This window comes from Anas platyrhynchos, chromosome Z, assembly GCF_047663525.1.
Source record: "Anas platyrhynchos isolate ZD024472 breed Pekin duck chromosome Z, IASCAAS_PekinDuck_T2T, whole genome shotgun sequence".
Lineage (NCBI taxonomy): Eukaryota > Metazoa > Chordata > Aves > Anseriformes > Anatidae > Anas > Anas platyrhynchos.
The window spans coordinates 43,239,986-43,264,476 of NC_092621.1; the positions used below are offsets into that span (position 1 = coordinate 43,239,986).

A 24,491-nucleotide genomic window follows, 5' to 3' on the forward strand; every position below is an offset into this window, starting at 1 on the left:
TTTTTTGTCCAATCAACATTTTGATGTATCTTCTAGACTGTTTCTGTCACTTTTCAATACTATTAAATAACTATGTTCTCATTGAACAAGTTTGTTCCATTTACCTACAAACTGCACAGAATGGACAAAATTAACTAAATTAACATAAATTACTTAAATTGCTTATGTTGCATAGTGAAAAGTCAAACAAATATAAGATGATTTCATGATTTCAACCCAATACACCATGCTGGAGCAGTTTGCTCCTGATGGATGGCCCATGGTACCGACCCACATAGGAGAAGTTCTTGGTGCCTGTGGGCAGCCCCCACAGGCTCAGTTCAGGAAAGATGGCATCCCGTGGGAGGGACCACACGTGGAGCAGGGACAGAGAGGAGCAGTGGATACAAAGTGCTATAGACTGACCACAGCCCCCATTCCCCTTTCCTCTGCACCACTTGGGGGGAGGAGGTAGAAAAGGGTGGATGGGGGGGAAAGTGTTTTTAGTTTGCTTTTAGTTTCTCACTGTTCTAGTCTGCTAGTCATATGCCATAAATTACATCAATCTCCCTACAGTGAGTCTGTCTTGCCTGTGACAGTTAATCATGGGCAAACAAATGATCTTCCTGTTCTTATCTCAACCCCTGGGCCCTCTTCTATTGTATTTTCTCCACATCATGCTGAGCAGGGGGAATGAGACAGCAATGTGGTGGAGTTCAGCTAGGGTGAAAACACCACATTTTGTAGTTAGTTCTCCCAGGAAATTCAGCTCTTTAAGTGCAGTCAGTCCTTTCAACCTCATGTTGAGTGGCTCAACTTAGATGTGTATCTGACATTAAACTGGAGACGTATCCCCTTTGCATATGTTGCAATCATCCTGGTACCCAGCTGTAGAGTGACAAATATTTTGAGCAGGACCAGTAACACATTACAAAGAAATGTTTCTGTATAACAAAGCAATAATAAAATAGGAATCTCTGAAATTAGATCTCCACAGCTATTAGCTATGAATTAATGATTTGTGCTAGGAATCAGTAAATCTAAGTTCCTAATAAAAGTTTAATCAAGCAAAGACTTTAATAAGAATGAGAAGTCTGCACAGGCTTTATTTTTTCTTCACACGAGGAGTTCACACTAGAGGATGTACAAGCTTTGTTTATTCCCCAAAGGGCCTCCAACCCTGAAGCATTTCAAAGGCCAGGAAGCCCAACAGGGAATACTTTCAGGGTGTGCCATGGCAATGATCTGCTTGCTTTGCTGGCTGCCCACACTGATTCTAGGATTTTCTCTCCTTCATACCTTTCCTTTGAGTTATCTGTTACCCAATACCACAAGACTGCATTAATTCCTTACAATAAACAGAAGCCTGTATAGCAATAACAGCAAAGCAAAAAGCACTTTCAATGTCATTCTCTGTAACTTATACTGGAATGACATCAGTCAAGTCATTTCATTCATGTTATGTGATTTCTCTCACTGATTTATGAAGTGCTTAGAGACACTACTATTAATATACTACTACTGATATGAAGAAAAAACATAACTGTTGTCCACCCTTTTGCTTCATCTCTGTGTTGATCGAAGTTACAAGCTGCAGAATACAATAGCAGCACAAGACTTCAGCATGCCCCATGTAGGAATCATTTCTCGATATTTATGATCTGTAGGGTATTTAAAAGTAATTAATTCAAAGAACATAAGAAAATATGTAACAACCTGACCTCTAGAAATATTCACCTCCATTCAAACCAGGGAGAAGCAGAAGTCATAAAGCTTTATACAATAGGCTCTATCTCCATCAGATATACTTTTCTGGCCCTAGAATATTCACTGCAGCCTCAGTAGAGGCAACAATGACTATTTAAAGGGGGATGCACATCTATGAAGTACTGTCCTTTACATCCCAGTTCTTGTACATGGTATCCTTCAGCAGAATATGGTTAACTGGATTTCTTTTAAAGCTTTAAAGTATTTTACTTAAAAGCATTAACAAACGTACTTACATCATATACTGATTTCAGAACTACAACCACATGGCTAAGGTTTTGTTGTTGTTTCTTTAAATCTTTTTAAGGGTAGTTGAGACTCCAATAGATATACAATTACAGGGCTAAAAATCTTGAGTAGTTTTCCTCTGAGGTCAGGAGACTTTAGCAGACTTTAGAGATGTTTTAAATACACTCAGGTAATATTTTTAGTCATAATAATGGTGCTAAGGAGGACTAAGTAATACTTTGTCTATTAGTCCTTAGTCAAATACAATGATCAGAGTTTCTGCTGTGCTGTACATAATAGCACAATTGTGATGATAATTTCAGAGAAAAGCACTAAATGAAGACTAACAAATGCAAATGCTTTTTAGGCTCAGGTTCAACTTGTCAGAACAGCAAGACAAGGCTTTGTACATTTCCAGTGTGATGGCATTGCACTTAGAGCTGCCCTGTCTACAGGCACCTGTAGAGAGAAAAATATTTAATGCAGGTCTACATATGTAAAGAGAGATTATTAATTAGTTGAATTGCTCAAATGGTGCTAGAACTTAGAAAACCTAACTAGAAAATTATGGAATACCCAAATACCAATTTGAATTTGTATTACAAAAAGTTAGAGAAGAAGCAAAAATAAATAAATAATTGCATTAAAGCAGTAATCAACTTCTTTTACTGAGACTATTAAATGTTTATTGTTTAACTGTACACATTGAACACTGTAATAACATGTGCCCCTTACTTAACGCTTTCTGTCACAACATTTCTAATTATTTTTGTGGCTTCAAACATCAGGCTGAGGCAGTATCTCCAACGTTTGTGTTTAGGTATTTATTTGTATTTCAACTTCAACAGCTGATGCAGTGACACAAAGACCTTTAAGCCTATTCAACCTCACAAATTTATAGAACAGATACAATCTTTTTTTTATTTATAATTAAATTAAAACGTATTCCCATGATACAGAGACATCTACTGAGATATGCTGCTAATAACACTGTAGATGCATCCTGGTAGTTTCAGATATACCTAACCCCTAGAGCTTTCTCCCAGATAAATAAGTGGTGGGGAAGAAGGAAAAAGGCAGATGCTGATGAAGAAATCTCTACATTAAGGGAGATTTCAGCTGACGAAGAAATCCCTACATTATGAAAATTCATATAGACGTGAATTCAGAAGTACGCTAAATACAGGACCTGAAACAAAACCTCACCATGAAACTGACAAGAACTAGCTTGGTAAAGAAAACAACTACATTAGTTGATTGCAATTATGATGGCTACTTCCAGGGGGAAAGAAAAATAAAAAATAAAAAATAAAAAATAATAAAAGAAGAAGAAAAAGAAATACACACTCAAATACATACACAAAAAAAAATCAGTGTTAAAACAATTAAAAAAAAAAGTAAAATTTTTCAATTAAAAGTAAATTATCCCTTCTACTGAATTCTTCTTGGAACTCTCATTAAAAGAAAAATCACATGTATTGATTCTTTTTCTTTTTAGTTTTTCATTGTAGCAAACAGGAGAGGAGGGAAGCAAAAGCTGTCTGTTTAGTCTGTGAAGTTACCTTCCTGTACATTATTTCTGTGACTGCACCTTCCATAAGAATCTTGTTCAGGTAAAGTTACTGTATGACGGAAATCTGCTGGAAATGCTCTCTATGCCACTCAAAAGGCCAACCCCAAGAAAGAGCATCTCACCCCTATTATTTTCCATGAAGTGCATCCAGAATTATAGGTACTGCTTGGTTAATTTTATTTGGTTTTAAACAAATTGTGGTAAGAAAAAAAAATTGTTTCTGAAGAACAAAGCTTAGAGGAACGCAGCACACACAACAATCAGGGAAAGGGCCAGGTGGTGAAGGAAACATGTTATTCACAACTTCTAATCAATACACACTGTAGCCATCTCTCTAATTCAATCAAATTAATATTGCTAAGAAGAATTATGGAATGGCAGAATACAACAGGAAAATATAGCAGAACAAAAACAACTTTTTCCACCCATTAAAGCAAACACAGTTGCATGTTAATACCAGATTGTTAAGTTAGAAAGAATTAGACAATTTTGGAGTGGTACGTGACAACTTACAGCCGGATGGATAAATATAAATGCCTACACTAGGAAACAAAAAATAAGCCAGCACAGACTATCAATTCTGAAATGAAGAGGACATTCAGCATGGCCCAGGGTTGCAATGTAGGTGTAAACTCCATAAACACATCCTCCTTCTCACCTCTGCAAAGTCCTTGGTGTACTTTGCATAGATGAGAACTACAAAGACTTTGGCTTCTCAAGCCTGGAAGTCACCTGTTGGTGCTGTAGCTCAACAGGTGCTCTTTTGCTAACTCCTCCCTCTCCATGTGAATGGCAACAGATGCTAGGTCCCCAGCCAACTGGCTTCTGCCTCCTGTGGCAGAAGCTTGCAGGTTTTGGAGCATAATGTATGTCATTCTGATTGAATTCCCTTCCAGAGTATGAGACCATTGGATACCAATGTGATTAGGGTGGTATAAGAAGCTAAAAGTGTAGATGAGTGTGGTGCTAGCTCTAAATGCATAAAAGCAGATAATATGTACATTTAATTGTAAGAAGCTCTTAAATGGTATACAAGATCCAGCTTATTTCAGACTTACTAAATGGGAATTCGGTTTTAGCATTTTTTAATGCACTGAATAGCATGCAAGAAGTTGCTTTAATCTTGGATCAAATAATATTAACAACCACAAAGGGAAACACTTTCTAGAAACCCTTTCCAAGCCTTCCAGGATAGGCTTTCAGAATATACTCATGATAGTAACATTTGTAGTTATGCTTGCCAGTGGCTCCACTGACAGCTCCCAGAAGAGGTGGAAAACCACATCATCACAGATGACTGGGAAATCCTGTACTCCTGTTGACACCAGAATGTGAGCACCTGTAGTATCTGATGATGTGGTGAAGGGAATAAGGAGTTAGAGTGGTGAGGTCAAGCTAAAAAGGCTCAAATCACCATTGAATAGTTACAGTGTAGAATATGTAGATATAATATGCCTTTCAAATTAGATTTAAACAACACTGCTCATTTAAGTTGGATCAAAGACAAACTACTCTGGTTTTCAAGAAAATGCCACACTTTAGCTTGGAAGTTTAATTTTCTGTTCAGATAATTAATAACAGAACATGGCAGTGATTTCACACCCTCAGAGGAAACTTTCCCTTCTCCCAAAAGACTTTCTCCCACATTCAACTTTTTCAAAATCTGGAGTATTTGATATATACAACAGAGAGAACAGCCAATCAACAGAACTCAATTCCCTTGAGCCTGTATCCACACCAGCCACCCAGAGCAATGTTAAATTACTTTATCATATAAAATCAGCCCGAGAAACACACATTTGAATTGGTCATGTAATTCCATAATTTGATGGGCAAAGTTAATGTTTACTTAGGGCTTTCAGATAAATTAATGACTGTTTACATAATACAGTCATATAAATTACATGGTTTATATTTCATATCAGAAATAGGAAAAAATGAATCATTAGTTTTCAGGTAGGATACAAAAAAAATCTTTAGTTTCAACCAAGTACTTTCATTGCATGTCTTCCAAATAAAAAAGAGGGTGGGGAAAAAAAAATAATCTTAGTAGTCCTTGTCCTTGCACTTGATGAAATAACCTTTCACTTATCTTCCCTCACGATCAGGATTTCATGATTCTGCCTAACCTCACTTGATGGGTTAGCTTTTTTGTGGTTTTGTTCCCTCCCCTGCTCCGCCAAATCTATACTGTATTCTTCAATATACTTTTGTTAAACTGGTGACCAGAAATAAAAATAATCTACATCTATATACAATGAGCACAGTAACATACATTTAATATATTTGATAGCACCAAAATATTTGAGAACTGCACATGTGATTTGCACATGTGATGTGCACATTTCCTCAGAAGTCAAGCAAAAACTAAAAGTAATTTTTAACCGTGATTATTTTCACTGATGTTATTTACAACGCAGCCTTATGAATACTTGCACTTGTCTAAATGAAAGAGATAAGGGACATGAAAATTAACAAACTGGGGATGTACGTTATCATTAATTTTACTTGAAGAAGAAAGTATACCAGAATATACTCACAGAATATCTAGATTTTTATGGCCCAAATCTCTTCCAGTCTGTTAAGAGTGATGGGTAAACAGAAATGCAAGTAGCTATGAGTTCAATAGCTATGCTCTGTTTTATTTATACCCATACACATAACATTCGAATCAACTTTGACTTCATTTAAGAACAAGCCTCAAGTCACGTTAATTCCTAATGCATCCTCACACAATCTAAGGTGTGAAGTTGTAAGACCATTATCTCTCCTTCTCTCAGCAGTATGCCATCTTTCAAAAGAGGTCCTTCTTGGAATGACAGGAAAATGAGAATATGAAATCACAGCAAGTGTGTTGCTCAATCACTGGTAAGGTTCAATTAGGTTATTCCTGTACCTCTTCCTTTCACAATGAGGGAAGAATAACTAATCAAAATCCACAAGACAATTAATCACAGCACAATGAAGCTGTCATATGTTTGTCTGTCTGTCACATTTATAATTTTTGTAATCAGATGCAGAAGGTCATAGGAAAGGCTACATTTTGCTAAAATCCAGTGATGTTTTCACGGGCAAGCAGAATGAGAAATAGGAGCACCATGTCATACATCTGTTTCAACTAGTAAGAACAAGACTTCTGAATGACACAAAGTGAGTCACTAAGTCACCAGCAACTGTCAAGAATACCCTATCACTGCTTCCCAGACATTCCCCTTGGTGTTCTTGTGTCTTTCAGAAGGCAAATTCTTCCATTATGCTGTAGAACTGAAGATGTCCCCTGTTAATAGTCTCTGAGGATGACAATGCTGACAGGATTAAGTCAAGAACTGTCCTCTTCCAAGCCATATGGCTTTGATTACACAGGAACCTGCTGCAAGGAACAGATGCTGTGATCTTTACCTGTTTACATATGTGAAGAAAATGAAGAAACAGATTCACCTGCAGTGCTGATACTCAGAATTAACTCTTTTGAATTTAGCCAAAGGACGGTTAGACTAAAATGGCTCTCAGTCTCTTCTGCTATCATAGTAGCTAACATGTGACTCAAACGTTCTTTTTTTTTTTTTTTTTTTTTTTAAAAAAGGCCTGGGAACTGTTATCAGCATTTTAACAATACTCACTGAGAAGCAAAAATATTAATACTTATCGGAAAAATTATGCTTGCTGAATGCAGTGAAACACATGTGCTGATCAATAAGAAATAGAAGCTTGCAAGCTCAGTGGTTTTTCTAATCATCTTTTCCATTTAGATACTGGAATCTGATCATTTAGCGCTGGACTTTTCTGTATACAGTTCATTATATGACAGGTATGTTTTATTCATTTGTACTCCTAGAATAGATATCCAAGGAATTAAATATCCAGGAAAAGGTAAAACTTTTATGCGACAACTAAATGTAGGATGTAAAAAAAAAGTAATAGGGTGATCAATTACAGAAAGACGGGGCTAAAGCAGCAAACTGCCAGGACCAGAAAGTAGCTATGCAGACAGCTCTAAAGCTGTCTTTGTAAACAGGCAAACATGTAAAGAACACTGTGTGCTGATATAAGGAAAAAAAATAAAGGAGGGGGGAAGAAGGGAGAGGGAAGAAAACACTTTACAGGGACTCAAAAGAGATATGAGCCACAGAGTCTAACATTAATAGTGCACAAATTTGTTGAAAACCTAGAACAGAGAATTAGCAACACAGGAATGGAAATGTGATATAGGAGGAGAGCTCTGCTATAAATTAGAGTTCTGCCTCAGACACTTCCTGGAGCTCTGAAGGAATCAGCAGATTTGCAGGCAAAGAAAAGGGGCCTGATACAATCTGCTTGAAAATTCCATTACCAAGAATACTAAAAAAATTCAGAGGACATCCTCACTTACTGATCAGGCAGTGGTGAGAGGAATGAAGGGCCAGGAATGGACACCAGCAGAATCCCAGAGGAGGCTGTGCAAAGGCTTGTAAAATGCATTGTCGCAGGTTTAGGGATGCTACACTAATCAGGAAAGCTGATTTAAAAATGAGTTTAAAAATACACCTGGTTATTCAAAATAGCGAAGCTGGCCGATTAAATTCACAATGGATGGGCAAATTATGCTCAAGGGAAAAATACAACTGAAAAAAATACCTCTCCTTCCAGGGCTATTAAAAACAAAACAAAACAAACAGAAAAGAAAAAATAGCTTCCTCTAACAAGCCTTCCTTACCCTCTCCTAACTTTAAATAAAGGATTAGTCTGTTCTTGCAAAACTGAATTGATCAAAATCTTTAGAATTTCACCATAGCTTAATTGATGAAAAATCTTGTTTTCTAAAGGTTGAATTTAGCCTTTGGAAATCTGCAGTCAATGTATGGAACAGTACTTACAGTAAGAGTTGTTTGTTGTTTTTTTTTTTAAACAGTGTTTCTCTGGATCTGTAAAAAGTTTAGCCTGGACTGCATTAAAAATATTAGCCATAGTTTTACCACTTAAAACATTGTTTTATTGAAAGAAATTCAGAAATTCTAGCTCAGCTAGTCGGTCGAGGGAGGTGATTGTCCCACTCTACTCTGAGATGGTCCAGCCTTACCTCGAGTACTGTGTGCAGTTCTGGGCACCACGGTACAAAAAGGATGGTAAAACTGTTGGAGAGTGTCCAGAGGAGGGTGACGAAGATGGTGAAGGGCCTAGAGGGGAAGGCATATGTGAAGTAGATGAAGTCGCTGGGCTTGTTCAGCCTGGAAAAGAGGAGGCTGAGGGGGAACCTCATCACGGTCTACAACTTCCTTGCGAGGAGGAGTGGAAAAGTAGGTAATCACCAGTAATGACCAGAATCACTGGTGATCCTCCGTGATCACCAGTGATAGGAGCCATGGGAATGGTGTTAAGCTGAGGCAGGGGAAGATAAGGCTGGACAGTTAGGCTGGAAGTTAGGCTCAGTGAAGAGGTTCTTCACCAAGAGGGTGTTTGCACACTGGAACAGGCTCCCCGGGGACGTAGTCACTGCACCAAGCTTGTCTGTATTTAAAAAGTGATTGGATTGTCCTCTTAGTCACATGGTCTAAACTTTTGGGTAGACCCAGGATGGATGATCTTTATGGGTCCCTTCCAACTCAGAATATTCTATGATTCTGTGAAATATAAGCAAAACACAAATTTGGGGAAGAAAAAAAGGGGGACATTAACACTAACACAATTGCTGTCTATATAGTTGCGTTTATGCTCGAACAACTTATATAATAGACTTCTGGAAAGCCATGCTTTGTACTTTAACTCCTCTGAAATTTTCCATTTGTTTTTTAAGAGATTTTGGTGACTCACAATCCTGTTTTTGTATAAGTAATATTCACGTAAGTAAAGCATTTGCATATTTAGCAATATGAAAACAATACATTGGTGTTTTAAGGAAGAGCAAAGAGCCTCATAATCTTTGAATTACAAACACAAAAAAAAAAAAAAAAAAAAAAAAAAAAAAAAAACTTCTACTTTATGTAATAACTTTATGTAATAACTTTCTGCTTTTATTTGATTTTCTTCATATCCTATTCCTCTCCTGGTTCTCCAAGGACCATCCTCTACTAAGCAAAATGACTGGGGTATCAAAATTCTCTCTGCTATTGTGCATGCTATTCGTTGACAATCCTGAAGGTGGTAGAGTTGCACAAAGCACTGGTACTTCTCTTCTGAAACACGATATTTAGGGATACATTTAACTTTGAAAGCTGAAGAGCGATTAATCTATCTCTATCCATTCCTCTTTGTAACTTGATTGTAAGCATAGGTTCAGAAAAAGAACGCGTATAGTTTTGATTTTCATCTTCTTTGTCTCCCAAAGGATTTATCTAAACACATTTCTGTACAATTCACCACTCTTAACAGACTGTGATATGACTGAATTACAGTTTCAGTATCTTCCAAGAATTCTGTAATTGCATTACATACAGAAATTTCACAGCAAGTCTTCTACATAACTGTGATCCCTAACTGAAAGATGTCACTCCATTAATCTACTTCAGCAGCACTCATGAGATATTCACACTAACCAGACCTACCTTTCAAACAAATACAGTCTAATTTACCAGCACACATGTAGGAATCAGCTGTGATTGATGAAGGTTAACCAGAAAAGAAAAACCACTAAGCTGAAACTGAATTTTCAAATACAGCATCTTGGACAGCACGTTGCTAGAGCACAAGTTATAATCAAAAGAACAAACCTTCCTAAGTTAATACATGCTGTGCAGAAACAGATAAAAGTAATCCTTAGCTGACTTTACTAAGCAGCATTCTTATTTACCTGCACTCGTTTTTATGTATTTCAGCTATTTTCTTCTCAAGTTTTTGTGACTGCTTGGGAAAAATCTTGAAGTCACTGATGTAATTCTCTGGGTGTTCATCAGGATCATAATCACCAAGCTCAGCTAAATAGATCCAAAATACAAAACAGAATGGAAAAAAAAATCAATTGCAATGTTAGTTAATAAGAAAAAAAATATAGAGTAAACAGTGTAATTCAGGGTCAGTAAGAATGCAGCAGCTCTGAAGAAATGCTACTTTGAAGAACTGGTAGTTTAACTCAAACTTCAATCGCTGAGTTTCAAGCAAATTTCATGTTTTACTAATTGCAGAAATAATTAGCAATCTTAAAATATCTGCTTTGGCAAAAACACAGTCTATAAAGCAAACATAAGAAACCTTCCCCCTTTCACTACTCATCATTCTGGTACCAGGCAGAACTAAAATTATGTACTCCAGACTATCCTCTTTTCTACAGCAATTTATCCCCACTGACACAGACTGGTTTAATTCAGTTCCAGAAGAGAAACACAGTCTGTACCATTATTTAAAGATGTCCCAGAGTATCTTGTTCCTCTTCTAAGAGATGATCCATTAGATACTCAAATGAGGCATTTGGTGTCTCTCTCTCTCTCTTTTTTTTTTTTTTTTTTAGATAAGCCTCTTTTAATAAGGTCAAGACTTGATCTTGTTTTGGATAAGCAAACCTTATAATGTATTAAGAGCTTCATTCATCTGAAGGCAGAAAAAAGGGGACTTGCACACATATGAAGTGCCTAATAGGACATCTAGCTAACTATTTTCCTGAACGCATATCATCCTGAATGCAATAAATATACATATCTCAATTTTGCCTTCAGGAAATGGTGGGGGAAAGAAGAAGAGAAAAAAGGTCTATATCCTCAAATTGTGTCTACCCCTTTTGTGAGGGATTTCACCATCACACAGGTTATCTTTACCACAAGAAATGTCACTGAACAGAACTTTTTACCGCTTAGTTCAATTGGAATATATATTTACATTCAGGACAGTGAAAGAATATAATTTTGTTTTCTTTTTAACTGGAATCTAACACTTATGCCACATTTTTTCAATTAAATGTTAAGACAACAAGTTGGGGGGGGGGAGGAGTATTCGTTTGCTTTTTTTTTTGCTTAAGTTCCAGTTTGTTTTAAGTTGGCTAAATAGCCAAATTATTTAAAAACCTTAGACTGCCTATCAACGTAGGGAAACAGTACTACTAAAAACAAAAAAATATTGTTCATTATATCCCCACACCAGTGTTGCATTTCTCTTTATTCTGATCACTTCTAAGGGTTATGAATTATTTCTCACAAACCTGCTCCTTTTACTTACCTTGGACAATACAGGCACCCAGGTAGGCAGCATCAGAAAAAGAACACAGCAAACGGCCATGGAATATGTCCCTTTTTATTTGTAGGTATAAGAGGTATCTGAAATATTATTAAAATAAGAAAGGAAATTGTGGTATCTTTCCTTAACAGACTTAACTGAAACAATTTGTACAACTATTCTGAATCTTTCTTTTGCCATCTTAAATGGCATGAAAACAGTAATGTGCAATCATAGGGGAAAAAAAATCGTAGACAAGACTTTTCTCTTGAAAAATGAAGCAATGGAAGCAGAAGTAACTAAAACCCACTAAGAGATAGTATGGAGAGTATTTGATTAGAAACATACAGCTATTACAATGCTCATTAATAATGTGAAATAAATTATAGTAATTCTACTTTTCTTGAGCATACCCTCTCTCCTTAAATATGGTTTTACAGAAGAAAAAAATCTTTCTCTCTCACTGTAGACAAAATAGCATAGTGACCACTGTGGGAACAATTTATTTCTCTGTCTTTATTTAATCCTAGGTGAAATTTTGAGGCAGCAGAGACTCCCTGGGCCTAGCAGCACTGTGGGGCCCAGGAAGGGAGCTAGTAGCTCCCTTCCTCTCTGAGCTTTTCCTCACAGAGCAGAACTGATGAAAAGACAAGAAATGGCTCATTCCTGCTGCCCTCTGCCTCCTGCCACAATACCAAGAGGAAAGGAAGAGCCAGGAGGCCATCACTTTCTCCTCTGCTTTCCACCCTGTAGAGCAGTGCTGCAGGCCTGGACAGCAGACACGGCCTGGCACAAGGCCTAGTCAGGCACCCACAGCTCCTTTCCCAGCCACCTTGTTGCGTACAGCTGGGCCACAGAGCAGCCTTGCCCATCAAGGAGACATCATCTGAGCTCTGCTTTAGCCTGATAAAGTCAACTAACATGAGGGTTTTAGCAGATTCAGCAGCTCCAGTAAATCTTGCAACATGTTCCCTGATGCGGGGAGTCCTGTCCAACCTTGAGCTACAGTGTAGCCAATAAAAATGTACTTTACCAATAACGCTGATGTCAGACATATTTTGCCCAAGTTGTTTTGTTCTGTGTGTACCATAAATTTCTGTACCAAGTAGCTTATCTGAAGTGTAAAGTGAGTTGCAGATTTGAGCAAGACCAGAAGTATTATCTGAAGGACAAATGAAGTTTGCCTCCTTTCTTTAGACTGTTACTAAATGACATGGAAGTTTGTGTCATTTCAAGTTTGTACCACAAAGAAAAGCAACTTGTTCTCAGTGTGAAAGCATCCCTTCACTGTACTACAGTATTACAAACTCCTACAGGAATCTTACTATCTTAGCCTTCAAGGCCTTTTTTTTTTTTTTTCTGGAAACACCTGCTTTTTTTTTCCTGCAATTAGCACCCAGTAATGCATCTTTATTTTACTTCCATGATTTAGTACTGCTACTGTGTGTGTAGTTCCCAGAAAATAATTTATTTGCACTGGGATGAACTAAAGGTCACAGTGAGAAGCAGCAAAAATTCCTAGTCTCCAATGGCACCACACCAAAGAAGGGCAACAAAGCTTGTGAAGGGTCTAGAGAACAAGTCTTATAAGGAGTGGCTAAGAGAGCTGGAGTTGTGTAGCTTCAGGTAAAGAAGGCTCAGGGGAGACCTTCTTGTACTTTACAATTACCTTAAAAGAGGTTGTATTCTCCTGGGCACCACGTGATAAGACAAGGGGAAATGGCCTTAAGTTATACCAGAGGAGGTTTAGCTTGGATATTAGGAGAAATTTATTTCTTGAAAGAGTTGTGTGGCATTGGAATAGGCTGCCCAAGTAAGTGGTTGAGTTACCATCTCTGGAGAACTTCAAGAAAAGTGCAGGTGTAGAACATTGTAGCATGGTTTAGTGGTAGACTTCAGTACTGGTTAAAGGTTGGACTAGGTGACCTTAGAGGTGTTTTCCAACCTGAATGATTCTATGACAGCCTACTGAAAAAGTATATTCATGCAGATACCATACAGAACTCAAACAAATGAGCACTCCCCAGTCCTAAAACCTCTACTAAGTTTTGCCAGGGTGATATACTAAGTTGCAGTTCTCTGAAGAATGACCATTAGGTTGAGGACAAACTGCATTTTGCCTTTTAAAAAATGCTGAAAAAGAAACCTATGAAAGGAGCATCCCAAGGTTTCACAGCACATCTTGCTGGCCAAGCTGTAAGGTCAACAGTTCTAAGATGCTGCACATTGATTGTTTCTGAGTTTGAAAACTCCTATAAAGAGATTTGAAAGTAAACATGACTGTGGAGAAAGATATTAGCCCACTTCTCCCAGACTGATGTACAGATAAGTGGCTGAGATGAGAGCTATGAGTCTGATGTCTCAGAGCTGTACCAGGTGCAACTCTCTAGCTGTATGGATGGGAACAGGCACTATGAACTGTTACCATTCTATGAGTATATGGCTATTTATAAGAAGAAAAAAATAAGCTTTAAAAGAAATTCATTCCTGTGCAATAAGACTGTGCATGATACTGCCAAATCTGTGCCATCTATTACAGGCCATTATCTTCACAGCCCACGGAGAATGGAAAAAGCTGACTCAAACTGACTCTAAGCACCTATTCAAAAATTAGTCTCTCTGTCTCTCCCTCCCCAATCCTCCTTTGAATACAAAGCAATAAATCATAAGTTAGATTCCTGAACTGAGATTCCCGCTCCCTCAAATAGAGTGTTATTTTATGACAATAAGCCCCAAAACACACATATATGAATTTAACAGAATTCAAAACCATTTTTTTTTAATACAGAGGGACAGTACTAAATACAAGAGTTTGTGATGGGTCACTATGATATTAGTGGCACTTAGAATCAAAGACAATAGCAGCACCAACAGAAACCCCACAGAATGACACCAAAAAACACATTTCTGTGCATTCCACTAAAATTCTATATAGATGAACATGGGTGTTTGGGTGGGAGTATGCATACTTGTGGCATTTCTAAGAAAATAGTTTGTTGCTGGCCAGGATCAAAGATTCTCAATATCATAGTAACAGTTCTGCATCCAGAATAGTCTCAATAGATTTAGATCTGAGAGCCAATCTTAAATAAGAAATGCCTTTTTTTTTTTTCTTTTTTGATTTTCTCCCCATCTATATCAAATAGGAATAAATACAGCTATTATACTATTTTTTGCTTAGGCCTGTCCACGGTATTGAAATACTAAAGTTTATCAAAAATATACCTCTCAAAAGTTAGTTTCATTACTATAAAAAGTAATCCTTACTATTTCAATCTAAATTTTCAATATATGCATTGTTGTCAGTTACATGGAACTAATAAAAAGGTGTTATTATTCATCACTCCCAAATAAATAACCATTTTTGTAAGTTGTTCAAAACAACAACTACAAAAAATCAGAATTAAAAAGTTGCTGAAACTTTCCGTTATGACTTTTTTTTTCTTCCCTGTGAGTTTAATATAACACCTTTCTCCTTGTCTTGTTTTGTCTCACTAACAAACTAGGGAATATTTTCCACCTGTAAAAATTGTCAAAACAGAAGTATATATTCAACTTTTACTGAGAGGTATGTTAACAGCAAATACATAAGAGTAGGCAGAGGACATACAACCAATCCAGCACATAAGATGTAACTTTACAGAAAATAACATCTGCCTCACAGCTGATTTCTTTCCAATTATAGCCCTGAAATAACTCAGGTGAACTCAAGCCATCATGCAGCCAGCTTCTGTCACAAAAGCGAGCCATAGATGTTATTCATTTTTCTTTAAAATGTATATTTCCTAGTGCTTGCTAGTCTGAGAAAGATCTGTTTATTTTCTTCTCATAAATAAAAGGGGGTTGGTTTTGCAAAGTTTCACAATTGTTTTGGGAGTGGGATATGTTGAATTGTTCACATGCCTTCTTATTACATTTATAATTCTTGAAATAAGAATACTAAAATGTATTTTTTCTGCCACTGTCCTACTGATTTGCTGCCTGCATTTGAACATTGAAATCCAGGTAGAGAAAACTATGTTTGGCCTTTCTGACGTCTTTAAAATCCTTGTTCAAACAGTCCTAAATTGTACTTACAGAGAATTACTTCAGTTCTGGAAAAAAGCCATTTCTAAGACAGAAGGCAGCAGTTAAGAGGGAAAAAGAGGCACAGAGCACGGTTCCCAGTGGAGCCTGGAGAAATTGTTGGCTGGGACACAAGGGAAACATTTGAATTTACAAGGAGGGTAGAAGAATAGCCAAGCAAACCAGAATTGGAGTTTAAATGCCTTTTTTTCAGAGATCACCCACACACCAAGCTACATGGGATACCGTTCATCTTCTTCAGGCAAAGTAACTAGGGCAGCTTGGAACAAAACCTAGACATTATGAAGTTCTCTCAAATGAAAGAGATGTATGCATTTGGGACTGAACACTGAAGTTGTAAGCTTTGCAATAGGTTGTTTCCACCTCTAATACTTCCTATAATCCTCCTAAAGTAATTTATGTCCTAGATCATCAAAATACCTATGAATGTGCACCTGATTACTGACTTCAATAAGGTTTATGTACGTACTTAAAATTGCCTACGCTTAACAGAAATAAGCGACAGATTCAGATCTGATTTACTGCTTTTTGTGCCCTTCCACCACTGCTGTGTTTCTTCTAAGCCCTAGCACAACTTTATAGCCTGATTTATAGCCCTGTCTAAGTACTCTGGTTTAGCAACAAGGCAGCAAACGTATGCTTCTAGCATTTACGTTCACAGTTGTCTAACACTAAATAACCCCATTTCCATCTATTATCTGTTTACAATACAGATGACTCAACTCTAAGTTTGCCAAGTCCTTTCAGCAGGTGGAGGGTCAGCAATATCAGTTCTTGTTTTCAGGCAGTATTTGTGACCCACAGAAACTATGTTTCTAGTTGTTTAACTGCCTGTTTTAACCTATTTTAAGTTGTTCAATGAGGAAATAAAGCTTTCCCATGATCAAAATCTGTGGTTAGTCCACACAGTGGTGTTTTTATTATTTTTTTTTCTTGTGCTCAAGTCACTACACTCATTTTATTCCAGTAGCAGGCATTTCTCCCAGAGTTCCCACAATCGTTCTAGCCAACATACACAATTGTCTTAAGAGATCCAGCAATGTTTCAAAAAGTTGTTATCTCAGCATGATGCCTGGCTTTGACTGTACTGCTCTTTCCCATGCTACAGTGCATACTCAGGTGCAAAGCAGCAGAGTGCAAATGCCCATGTTTACAGTATTCCTGGATTAGGTGCCCTCATCTCCCAAAAGAATTTATGAGCTCTTTATGAACATTCTTCTGGACACTAATTTTACAGTTACAGATTCTACAGTTGACAGAATCAGTTACACTGCAGGAGCTCTAGTTTCCTGCCAAGGTCTATGAATCTAACCTAAGCACTAATTGCTACATGCCAGTACCTAATACTACAACTAAGAGAACATCTGTTCTTTGCTTTACACTGCCACCTAGATAGCAAGACTAATAGAAAAAAATATGTTCTCTTTAAAATAAAAATCTTGTCTACTCACAAATATTTATGATTTTTTTGTTGTCTTATATACTAAAGAAAGTCATCACTGCACATGCTATTGACAGCTAGCCCTTGGAATTACCACAAACAGGTCTCTAAAATCTAAAATAAATAAATAAATAAATAAATAAAAATTCAGCATCATAAGGAAAAGCACTCAGAACAAGACAGAGGGGTGTTTCGTTGCTACTTAAAGCCTTGATGTAACCACATCTGAAATGTTATACCTAGACTCTAGCCCCTGCATCCGACAGAGGATACAGCTGAGCTTGATAAAGAGAACAAATAAAAAAAGCAAGAGGATAGAGCTTGCCTTGCAAGGAGAGATAGTGACAGAGGGGAAGTAGGACTGAGTCTTACAAAATCACAAAGACACTGGGAAAGGTGAATCAAGAACTGCTACTTGCCCAGTCCTGCAACACCAGAGCTGGGGAAAGTCAGTGCAATCAAGGGATTGCTTAAGACAGTGAAAGTCCACTACCTACTGTGTAATGTACTTTCTAAGTGCCACAGGAAAAAGGGTGAAACACTGCTGTACTAGCCAGCTGCTTGACAGCATTGGCTACATGGGACAAACGTTACTGCTACACAATCATTAAATAATGAATAAAGAAGGCAAAGAAATAGTAAGGGACAGGCTGCAGCATTGTTTTGAAAACTAGATACATAAAAGCCTCAACACAGCACAGGAATAGTTCATTCTCTGCAGGCTTCAAAACAGAACTGCATCTTCTCAGCTCTCCTGCCTTCCCCACTGAGACACAAGAGGTACTGTGAACCTCTCAGCTCTCCCTCATGCACATGCGCAAGCTTCACCAAAACACCCTCCTATATTTTTTTTTAATTTATTTTTGCCACCTTGAATGCTAGATGCAAGCCTGCAAGTACTAAGTACTCTTATTAACAACTCTCACTGATTTTTAAGTCCTATGGTATTATACTTGATTGTGAATCTGATACTATTAAAACTATGAACTCACTTGACAACTGCTAATTACCTCTGTAAAGTCAAAACAAAGTGGGCTTGCAGCAGCATCAGAATAGCTACCATCACATGTCTTCAGAAGAGCTGACAAGGGCACCAAAGGAGGTAGAGGTATTCTATATATCTTCTATTCATTATTATTATCTGGAATAGGGTTCAGCAACACAGCTCTACCCAATATTAGCTCATCTTTGGAAGGATGAACTTACTGCAAGACTAAACGGCTCAATACTGAAGCATTAGCAATCTAATGGAAGACTACTAGCCCCAACTAGCTTCTCAGTCTGGAGGGAAAAGCACGAGCTCTTCCAGTGTGAAGCAGCATTGAATACAGCTGTTTGTGCAGGGTACTCAAACCCTGTATGCAGCTGTACTGTTTGTTCTTGCTTGACCGGGATAGCTCACTCAGGGCTCTTTAACTTGCCATGTTTATATCCCTCGTCTTTGTCATTTCATATGATTTCCAGTTAAGCACTTTTCATCTGCTTTTCTTGTACCAAAGTACCTATTACACTGTTTTATGACAGTCTAGTGATTGAAGAACTGCTTCTTGGATTAGGAAACATGGATTAGGAAAAAAATGCATGATGACAGCTAGATGAAATAATCCATCTTTGGTTAATTCCACCAGCTACTCACCCATGCCCACTTCTAGTTCTCAGATTTTTTCTACAATAATCACGGATTACTGTTGATACAGTATTATGTGTAGCATCATTCCTTTGGGACCTCAAATGACTTCATATTTTCTCATTTTAATTATACTTACACAGTATAACGTAGGGATTTAGAGACAAGAAGGCATGAGGCCTTGGGCTGCTTTATTACATAAAAAGAACAAACACTGATTTATTTATTGCCTAAACAAGAACACTGAAAAGAAGTAAGCGATAAAAATCTGTGCCTGAGTGTGATGGGTCATTGGATCCATCTGCTCATAATCCCTCAGCTGTTCCTATTCTGTTCACATGCAGCATCTCATGCTTTCACAGCTGTGGACCCTCCCAGGGCTCTGACCTCTGATCAAAGAATAGTGAAGAGAGGCACAGAGCAAAAACATCTGTGCCTTGCACAGAGGGTGTTGGGATGCTGTGCATACAGTGGATTTGAATGGCCTCTGTAGTTCCTTTCATGGCAACTTTACGTCTTTGCCTGTTGAGCCAGAATAATTTTAACCATTACAGTGAACCCTGGAATATTGTGTTAGGTTTTCTGTAAGTGATTCTGAACACATGGCTAAAGAAAAAAATGGTGTCCTGACCCAAACTTATCATCCTCTGTACAAAGAAAAAAAAAAAAAGAACTGCAATGTACCAACTGCAGTAAAAGATGAAATAAAAGGAAGTAAGGAGAAGAGCAAAATTAGCAGCAATAAAGAAAGTATATGCATATGTATTCAAGGTAGAGACCCCAGCCCTGTGGAGTGTCAACTAGAAAACAGGCTGAAACCAGATGCTGATTTAATGAGAAAAGAGACTGAAGTTGTATTTTACATGTAAGTGTGGCAGAGAACAAGAGAGATGTGCTGACCTGCTTGTTATGGTGCTGTCGCCTACTTAAAGCTAGGTGTTATTCCTTTCATTAAGGGAGCTCAGTGAAAACAGTTAAATGCTGATTTCCAAAGCTGAAGAACTTTGCTCTGACTTCATAACACCAATAAGACTATCAGATAAGCTGAGACAGAAAGCCACAGATACACCACTCAGAAAAGACCAACGTTCTCCAGGCAGAAGGCAGAAGTCAAACCTTCAGAGATGCCCACAGTACAGAAGACCTCCACTCTTCTCACTACAGCTGAGTGCTTCTCTCTGTTTAAAATATTACACAAACCATTCAAAAACTTTGTATTCACTGTTTGTGTTGTAACCTGCTGACCCCACAGTGCTCCTGAATTAAATTCAGAGGCCCACTCATTTGAGCAAAATATGTTAAATCCTTGCCACTTTCTCATCACAATTTTTAAAAGACTTTGGGAAAACTACCTGAATAGTTTGATTCTTACAGAAAAAGTGTGGTTTTAGTCTTCCTCAAAGTGGTTTCAAATAGTTGTGGCCTCACTGCCCCTTTGAGGAAATAGTATTTCCAAAATCAAGGACGGACAATTCAAATCCATGTTAACAAAAATTAAAGGGACAAGTTAAGAAAGTTAAACATTCAAGTGCAGTAAGACAGGTTGACAGGTTTGTCGACAGGTCAGGTTTCACACAGTTTGTTATTACAGATACAAGACCACTCAAGGCAACACTCCCTGTGGCTAATGAAGTTAACTTTTGGATTGAAATTGTAACATTACCCAACTCTAGAGAACACAGTGATCAAGGACCACACAGAGCCTAGGTCTCCAGAAAAATGATGAAAATTTGTCCCGAATTCTTTAGTTATCCATAGTGTCTGAGTTCACAGAACTTCTGATTCAGCAATGCTGTATCTCCAAGTGCTTTAATATCCAGGGGCAAGCATTGATTTTATTTCAAAAGTACAGCTATAGAAGTGATCATTAATTAAAACAAGAGAAGATGAAAGTAAGCAGCTGGAATGGTATAATGTGACTGACAGTGTTCTCACACATCCTGAACAGTGGAACTAAATGCAGTGACAGGCAAGTGCATGGCCTGATGCTTTGCCCAAGGCATTCCTGGCTGCTATGTACACACTTCTTCAGATTCTCATGGTTTCTTTTCTATAATATTGCAGACAGAGGGATGACTTCAGTAAGGTCTTTCTCCACTTTAATTTCCTGAAAAAAAACTCCCACTGGAAAACAATACTCAAGGATTGCAGTCTAGCCTACCCAAGGCAGAATAGAAATGAAGCAGCAATAGTAGCCTGAATAAAGATGAATACTCGGTTTTCTTCCTGCTATGGATGTCCAAATCCATAGTACTATTTCTGTATTTTATAATATTTTTACAGAATTTACACAATTAACCCCATAGCTTCACATACTGAATATATATTTTTTATATTAAATATTGCCATTGAATAGCAAGAAAATCAACTTTTTAAAATATCTACACATCTCCCTGATATCTCTATGATGCTTTATTAAAGAGTTATTCCTATAAAACTTCTACAAAGACTGCACCAACAATAACACACATGTGGAATTTAGACAGGTTTAATTAATATTCTGAACAAAACAGTATGACAATGTGGCAGGTAGAGTCTTACAGTCTCTTGATTTCACCATCTAAATGGGGACTACAAGCACCCAACAGATTCTACACAGCTGAAGAAGGAAGAGGTCAGCTTTGTGATGCATTTAGTCATGCACAGTATGAGAAATGTAAAGCACTTTTACTGTGACTCACGTGACCATACATACAGTAAGCCATAAGTACAGATGGCTTTTAAGTCAATGGGTGATAATTTTATTATTTTCCAGTCATCTTAAGCACACATCAAAAGGAACATGTGAATAGAAAAGAGGTCCTAAAAAAAAAAAAAAAAAAAAAGGAGGGGGGGGGGGGGCGGGGGGAGTGGGGAACAAAAAAAAAAACAACCCTTACCACCAAAAAAAAAAAAAAAAACGTCAATCAGTTGCCAAGGTTTCATGACTGCCCTCTGTCAAATACCAATTGACCTTCTTCTCCTTGAGTTTCACCAATTGTTTCAACTCAAGGGGAAAAAAAAAAAAAAAAAAAAAAAAGAGCTCCAGCCAATTTAGAGCATCAACTTTATTCTGACCTTCTGCTTTAGCAATTTCTGAAGTATGTCCTATACCTTATTATTGCATAAGAGACCTTGGAAATTTGGACACCAAGCAAAGCTTTACAAATAGCAACATTAGAAAAATATAAAGCTGATCAAATGCAAAAACAAGTCACGTGCACTGGGTGAATATATGAAAAGAGGGAATATTTCTCCTTTTTAAGGTTGTCTAATACCTTAATATTATCACTTCTAATAAAAGTCCATAAAACATTTTCAAACAGTAGCTTGACTTTAGAAATCAATTTGAAGTGTTCCAGGAGATACTAAAATGTATCTAAAATACTAAAATAGCACAATACAGGTCAGTGAGCTAACTCAAGGTGCTTTGCATTTTCATAAAACTTCTGCTGGGAGAGTATCCAAGCAGTTAAAAGAAAAAAAAAAAAAAAAAATCAATCAATTAAGGATCTTGCATGAGAAACTCTACACCTTCCTAGAAGATTTAAACTACAGCTCATAAAAAGTAAAACATTCATTCAAGGACAAATACAAATAATGAAAATCCCTAAACTTCCTGGTATATAACCTGTTCCCTCAGCTAAACAGTTTCAGTACTTCACCCAAGATAAACAGCCATAAAATGAACAGCATGTTCCAGCTGCTCTGTACAAACTGTAAACTTACCATTCAGCAGAACGCAAGCTGATTCTGAAACTTTCACTAAGACCAGGGATAGTGGGATTGCTCCATTCACAAAATGACTTGTGAGCATACGAATTTGCAGGGCTTGGGGAAAGCTCAAGGCAACAAGTGCTCCACTGCTCTGTGCTTCTGCAACACACACTTACTAGTTAGCAGTGTGTCCTGCTGACTAACAATGTGGTATGGCAGACATACAGCCCTGCACAGCTGGTGCAGAGGTAAAAATAGCTGTTATTTCCCTACATTTTTGCCCTCTGCTCTTCTTGAAAAATATCTGGAGTAACAGCATATTCAAAATGGTTAGCAGAAAGGACAAAAATCCCATTCATTAAGTACATCTGATCTATTGCATAGACGTATTTTCAAAACACTGGAATATTCCAATGTAAGCAACAAGTCTTCTTAACCTCTACAGTAGCTATACTTTAAAAATATGCATACATTTCACTTCTACATTTTTACTAAATTCCATCCATGCTTTAGAAATACTATATTGTTCCTGGTCCTAATGACAAACACTTCAGTTCAAAAATTCAATTAGAAAAAAAAAAAATCATGTTCCTGTTAAAAAAAGGATAGAGCCACTACTGAATTAACTTCACAGTTTATTTCACACACACAATAAAAGAAAATGTTAGAAACAAAAGAAACTTAATAAAGTCCACAATCCTTCCATGTGCAAGACTCAGTATAAAACTTGCCCAGCAATTTGATCGTTGCCACTTCCTGGAAGTTCTGCAACAGTGTCACTACTTCCCTGTATGTTAGGAAAAGTCCCCTTAAGCTGCTTTTAAATCTCCATAGTTATCATAATAAATTAAAAAGATTATCAGTAGTGCAAACGTCTGTCTGCTATAACATTTTGTCATAAACAATGAGAACCTTAGCCTATGCAACAAGCGGTCTTATTTTGGACTTGCTAAAAATGTACAGACAAAAAAAGAATATACCTGGTGAGCTCTTCTTTAATCTTCAAGGGTTCATGTGGGTAGAATTTCACTCTAAAGCACATGGTATATGGTGGATGAGCTGAAAGATTATAAAAAAAAAAAAAAAAAAAGGCATGAGAACTGTAGCAAACATCACTGTCTCAGATATTCTGAAGGAACTGCCTCTTACAAAGTCCATGTGAAGATCAGCTTTGAAGAATTAGGCAGGGAATCAAACAAAACCAATATATATTATATATGTCTATGAGAAGAACTGAACAAATGGCAAAGGCTAAAGCACATGCAAAATACTGACAGCCTGTGCAAAGCAATTTATACATGGTTTTGCACCTCACAGGTCTTATTGCTTGATCCAAGCAGTATGAAAAACATCTGGACTGCTCTTTTGAGTATATTTTTGTTGTTTGTTTGTTTTTTTCCTTCCTCCTTTCCTTTTGGCAAATGATAAATATGAAACATTTGTGTCTGATCACAATGAGGTATGAAGGTATTATGAATAACTATCGTTCCTCGTAGTGATAATGCCCAGACAACAAAATGGAAGAACGCATTAATTAATTTTGGCTAAGTAAGCTAGAGACAGGACTGTTTCTGATTCCAGTATTTAATAATACTATGTTACCTACTCCTCAGCTAACTTATCAATAGTAGGCCTTAAATACACTTTCATTTCTAGGATGGAAGGATGGGAAGAAGGGAAGAAGGGAGATGGAGAGTGGGGGAGGGGAAAAGGTAGAAGAGTGGAAGGGAGAGAGAGGGAGAAGAGGGGAGGGGAGACAGAGGGAAAGAGAAAAAAGAGGAAAAAAAAAAGCAAAAAGAGAAAGACTATCACAGTAACAGAAGATTTCACTTTGCATAGGCTCACATCCCACTGTTGCATCTTTGATAGTGTTCAAGATATTACCTAATTCAACACCAGTGATCTTTTGGTGATTACAGATAGGGTTGAAAGCAAACAAAAGACCATTATTCTAATAAAAAGGAATCTTGCCACAATCG

General features: G+C 37.3%; 1 protein-coding gene across 5 annotated transcripts in view; it reads right to left on the minus strand.

The window, feature by feature from the left end:
- The window catches only part of FRMD3 (FERM domain containing 3), a 148,892-nt gene that overhangs the window by 39,956 nt on the left and 84,445 nt on the right, over positions 1-24,491 (minus strand). For all 5 annotated transcript variants that reach the window (XM_072031134.1, XM_027446530.3, XM_072031133.1 and 2 more), the window contains 3 exons: positions 23,493-23,571; positions 11,666-11,763; positions 10,311-10,434 (listed from right to left, as the gene is read on the minus strand). In XM_072031134.1, coding sequence (XP_071887235.1) covers positions 10,311-10,434; positions 11,666-11,763; positions 23,493-23,571 — 301 coding nt within the window. The remainder of the gene's footprint in view (positions 1-10,310; positions 10,435-11,665; positions 11,764-23,492; positions 23,572-24,491) is intronic.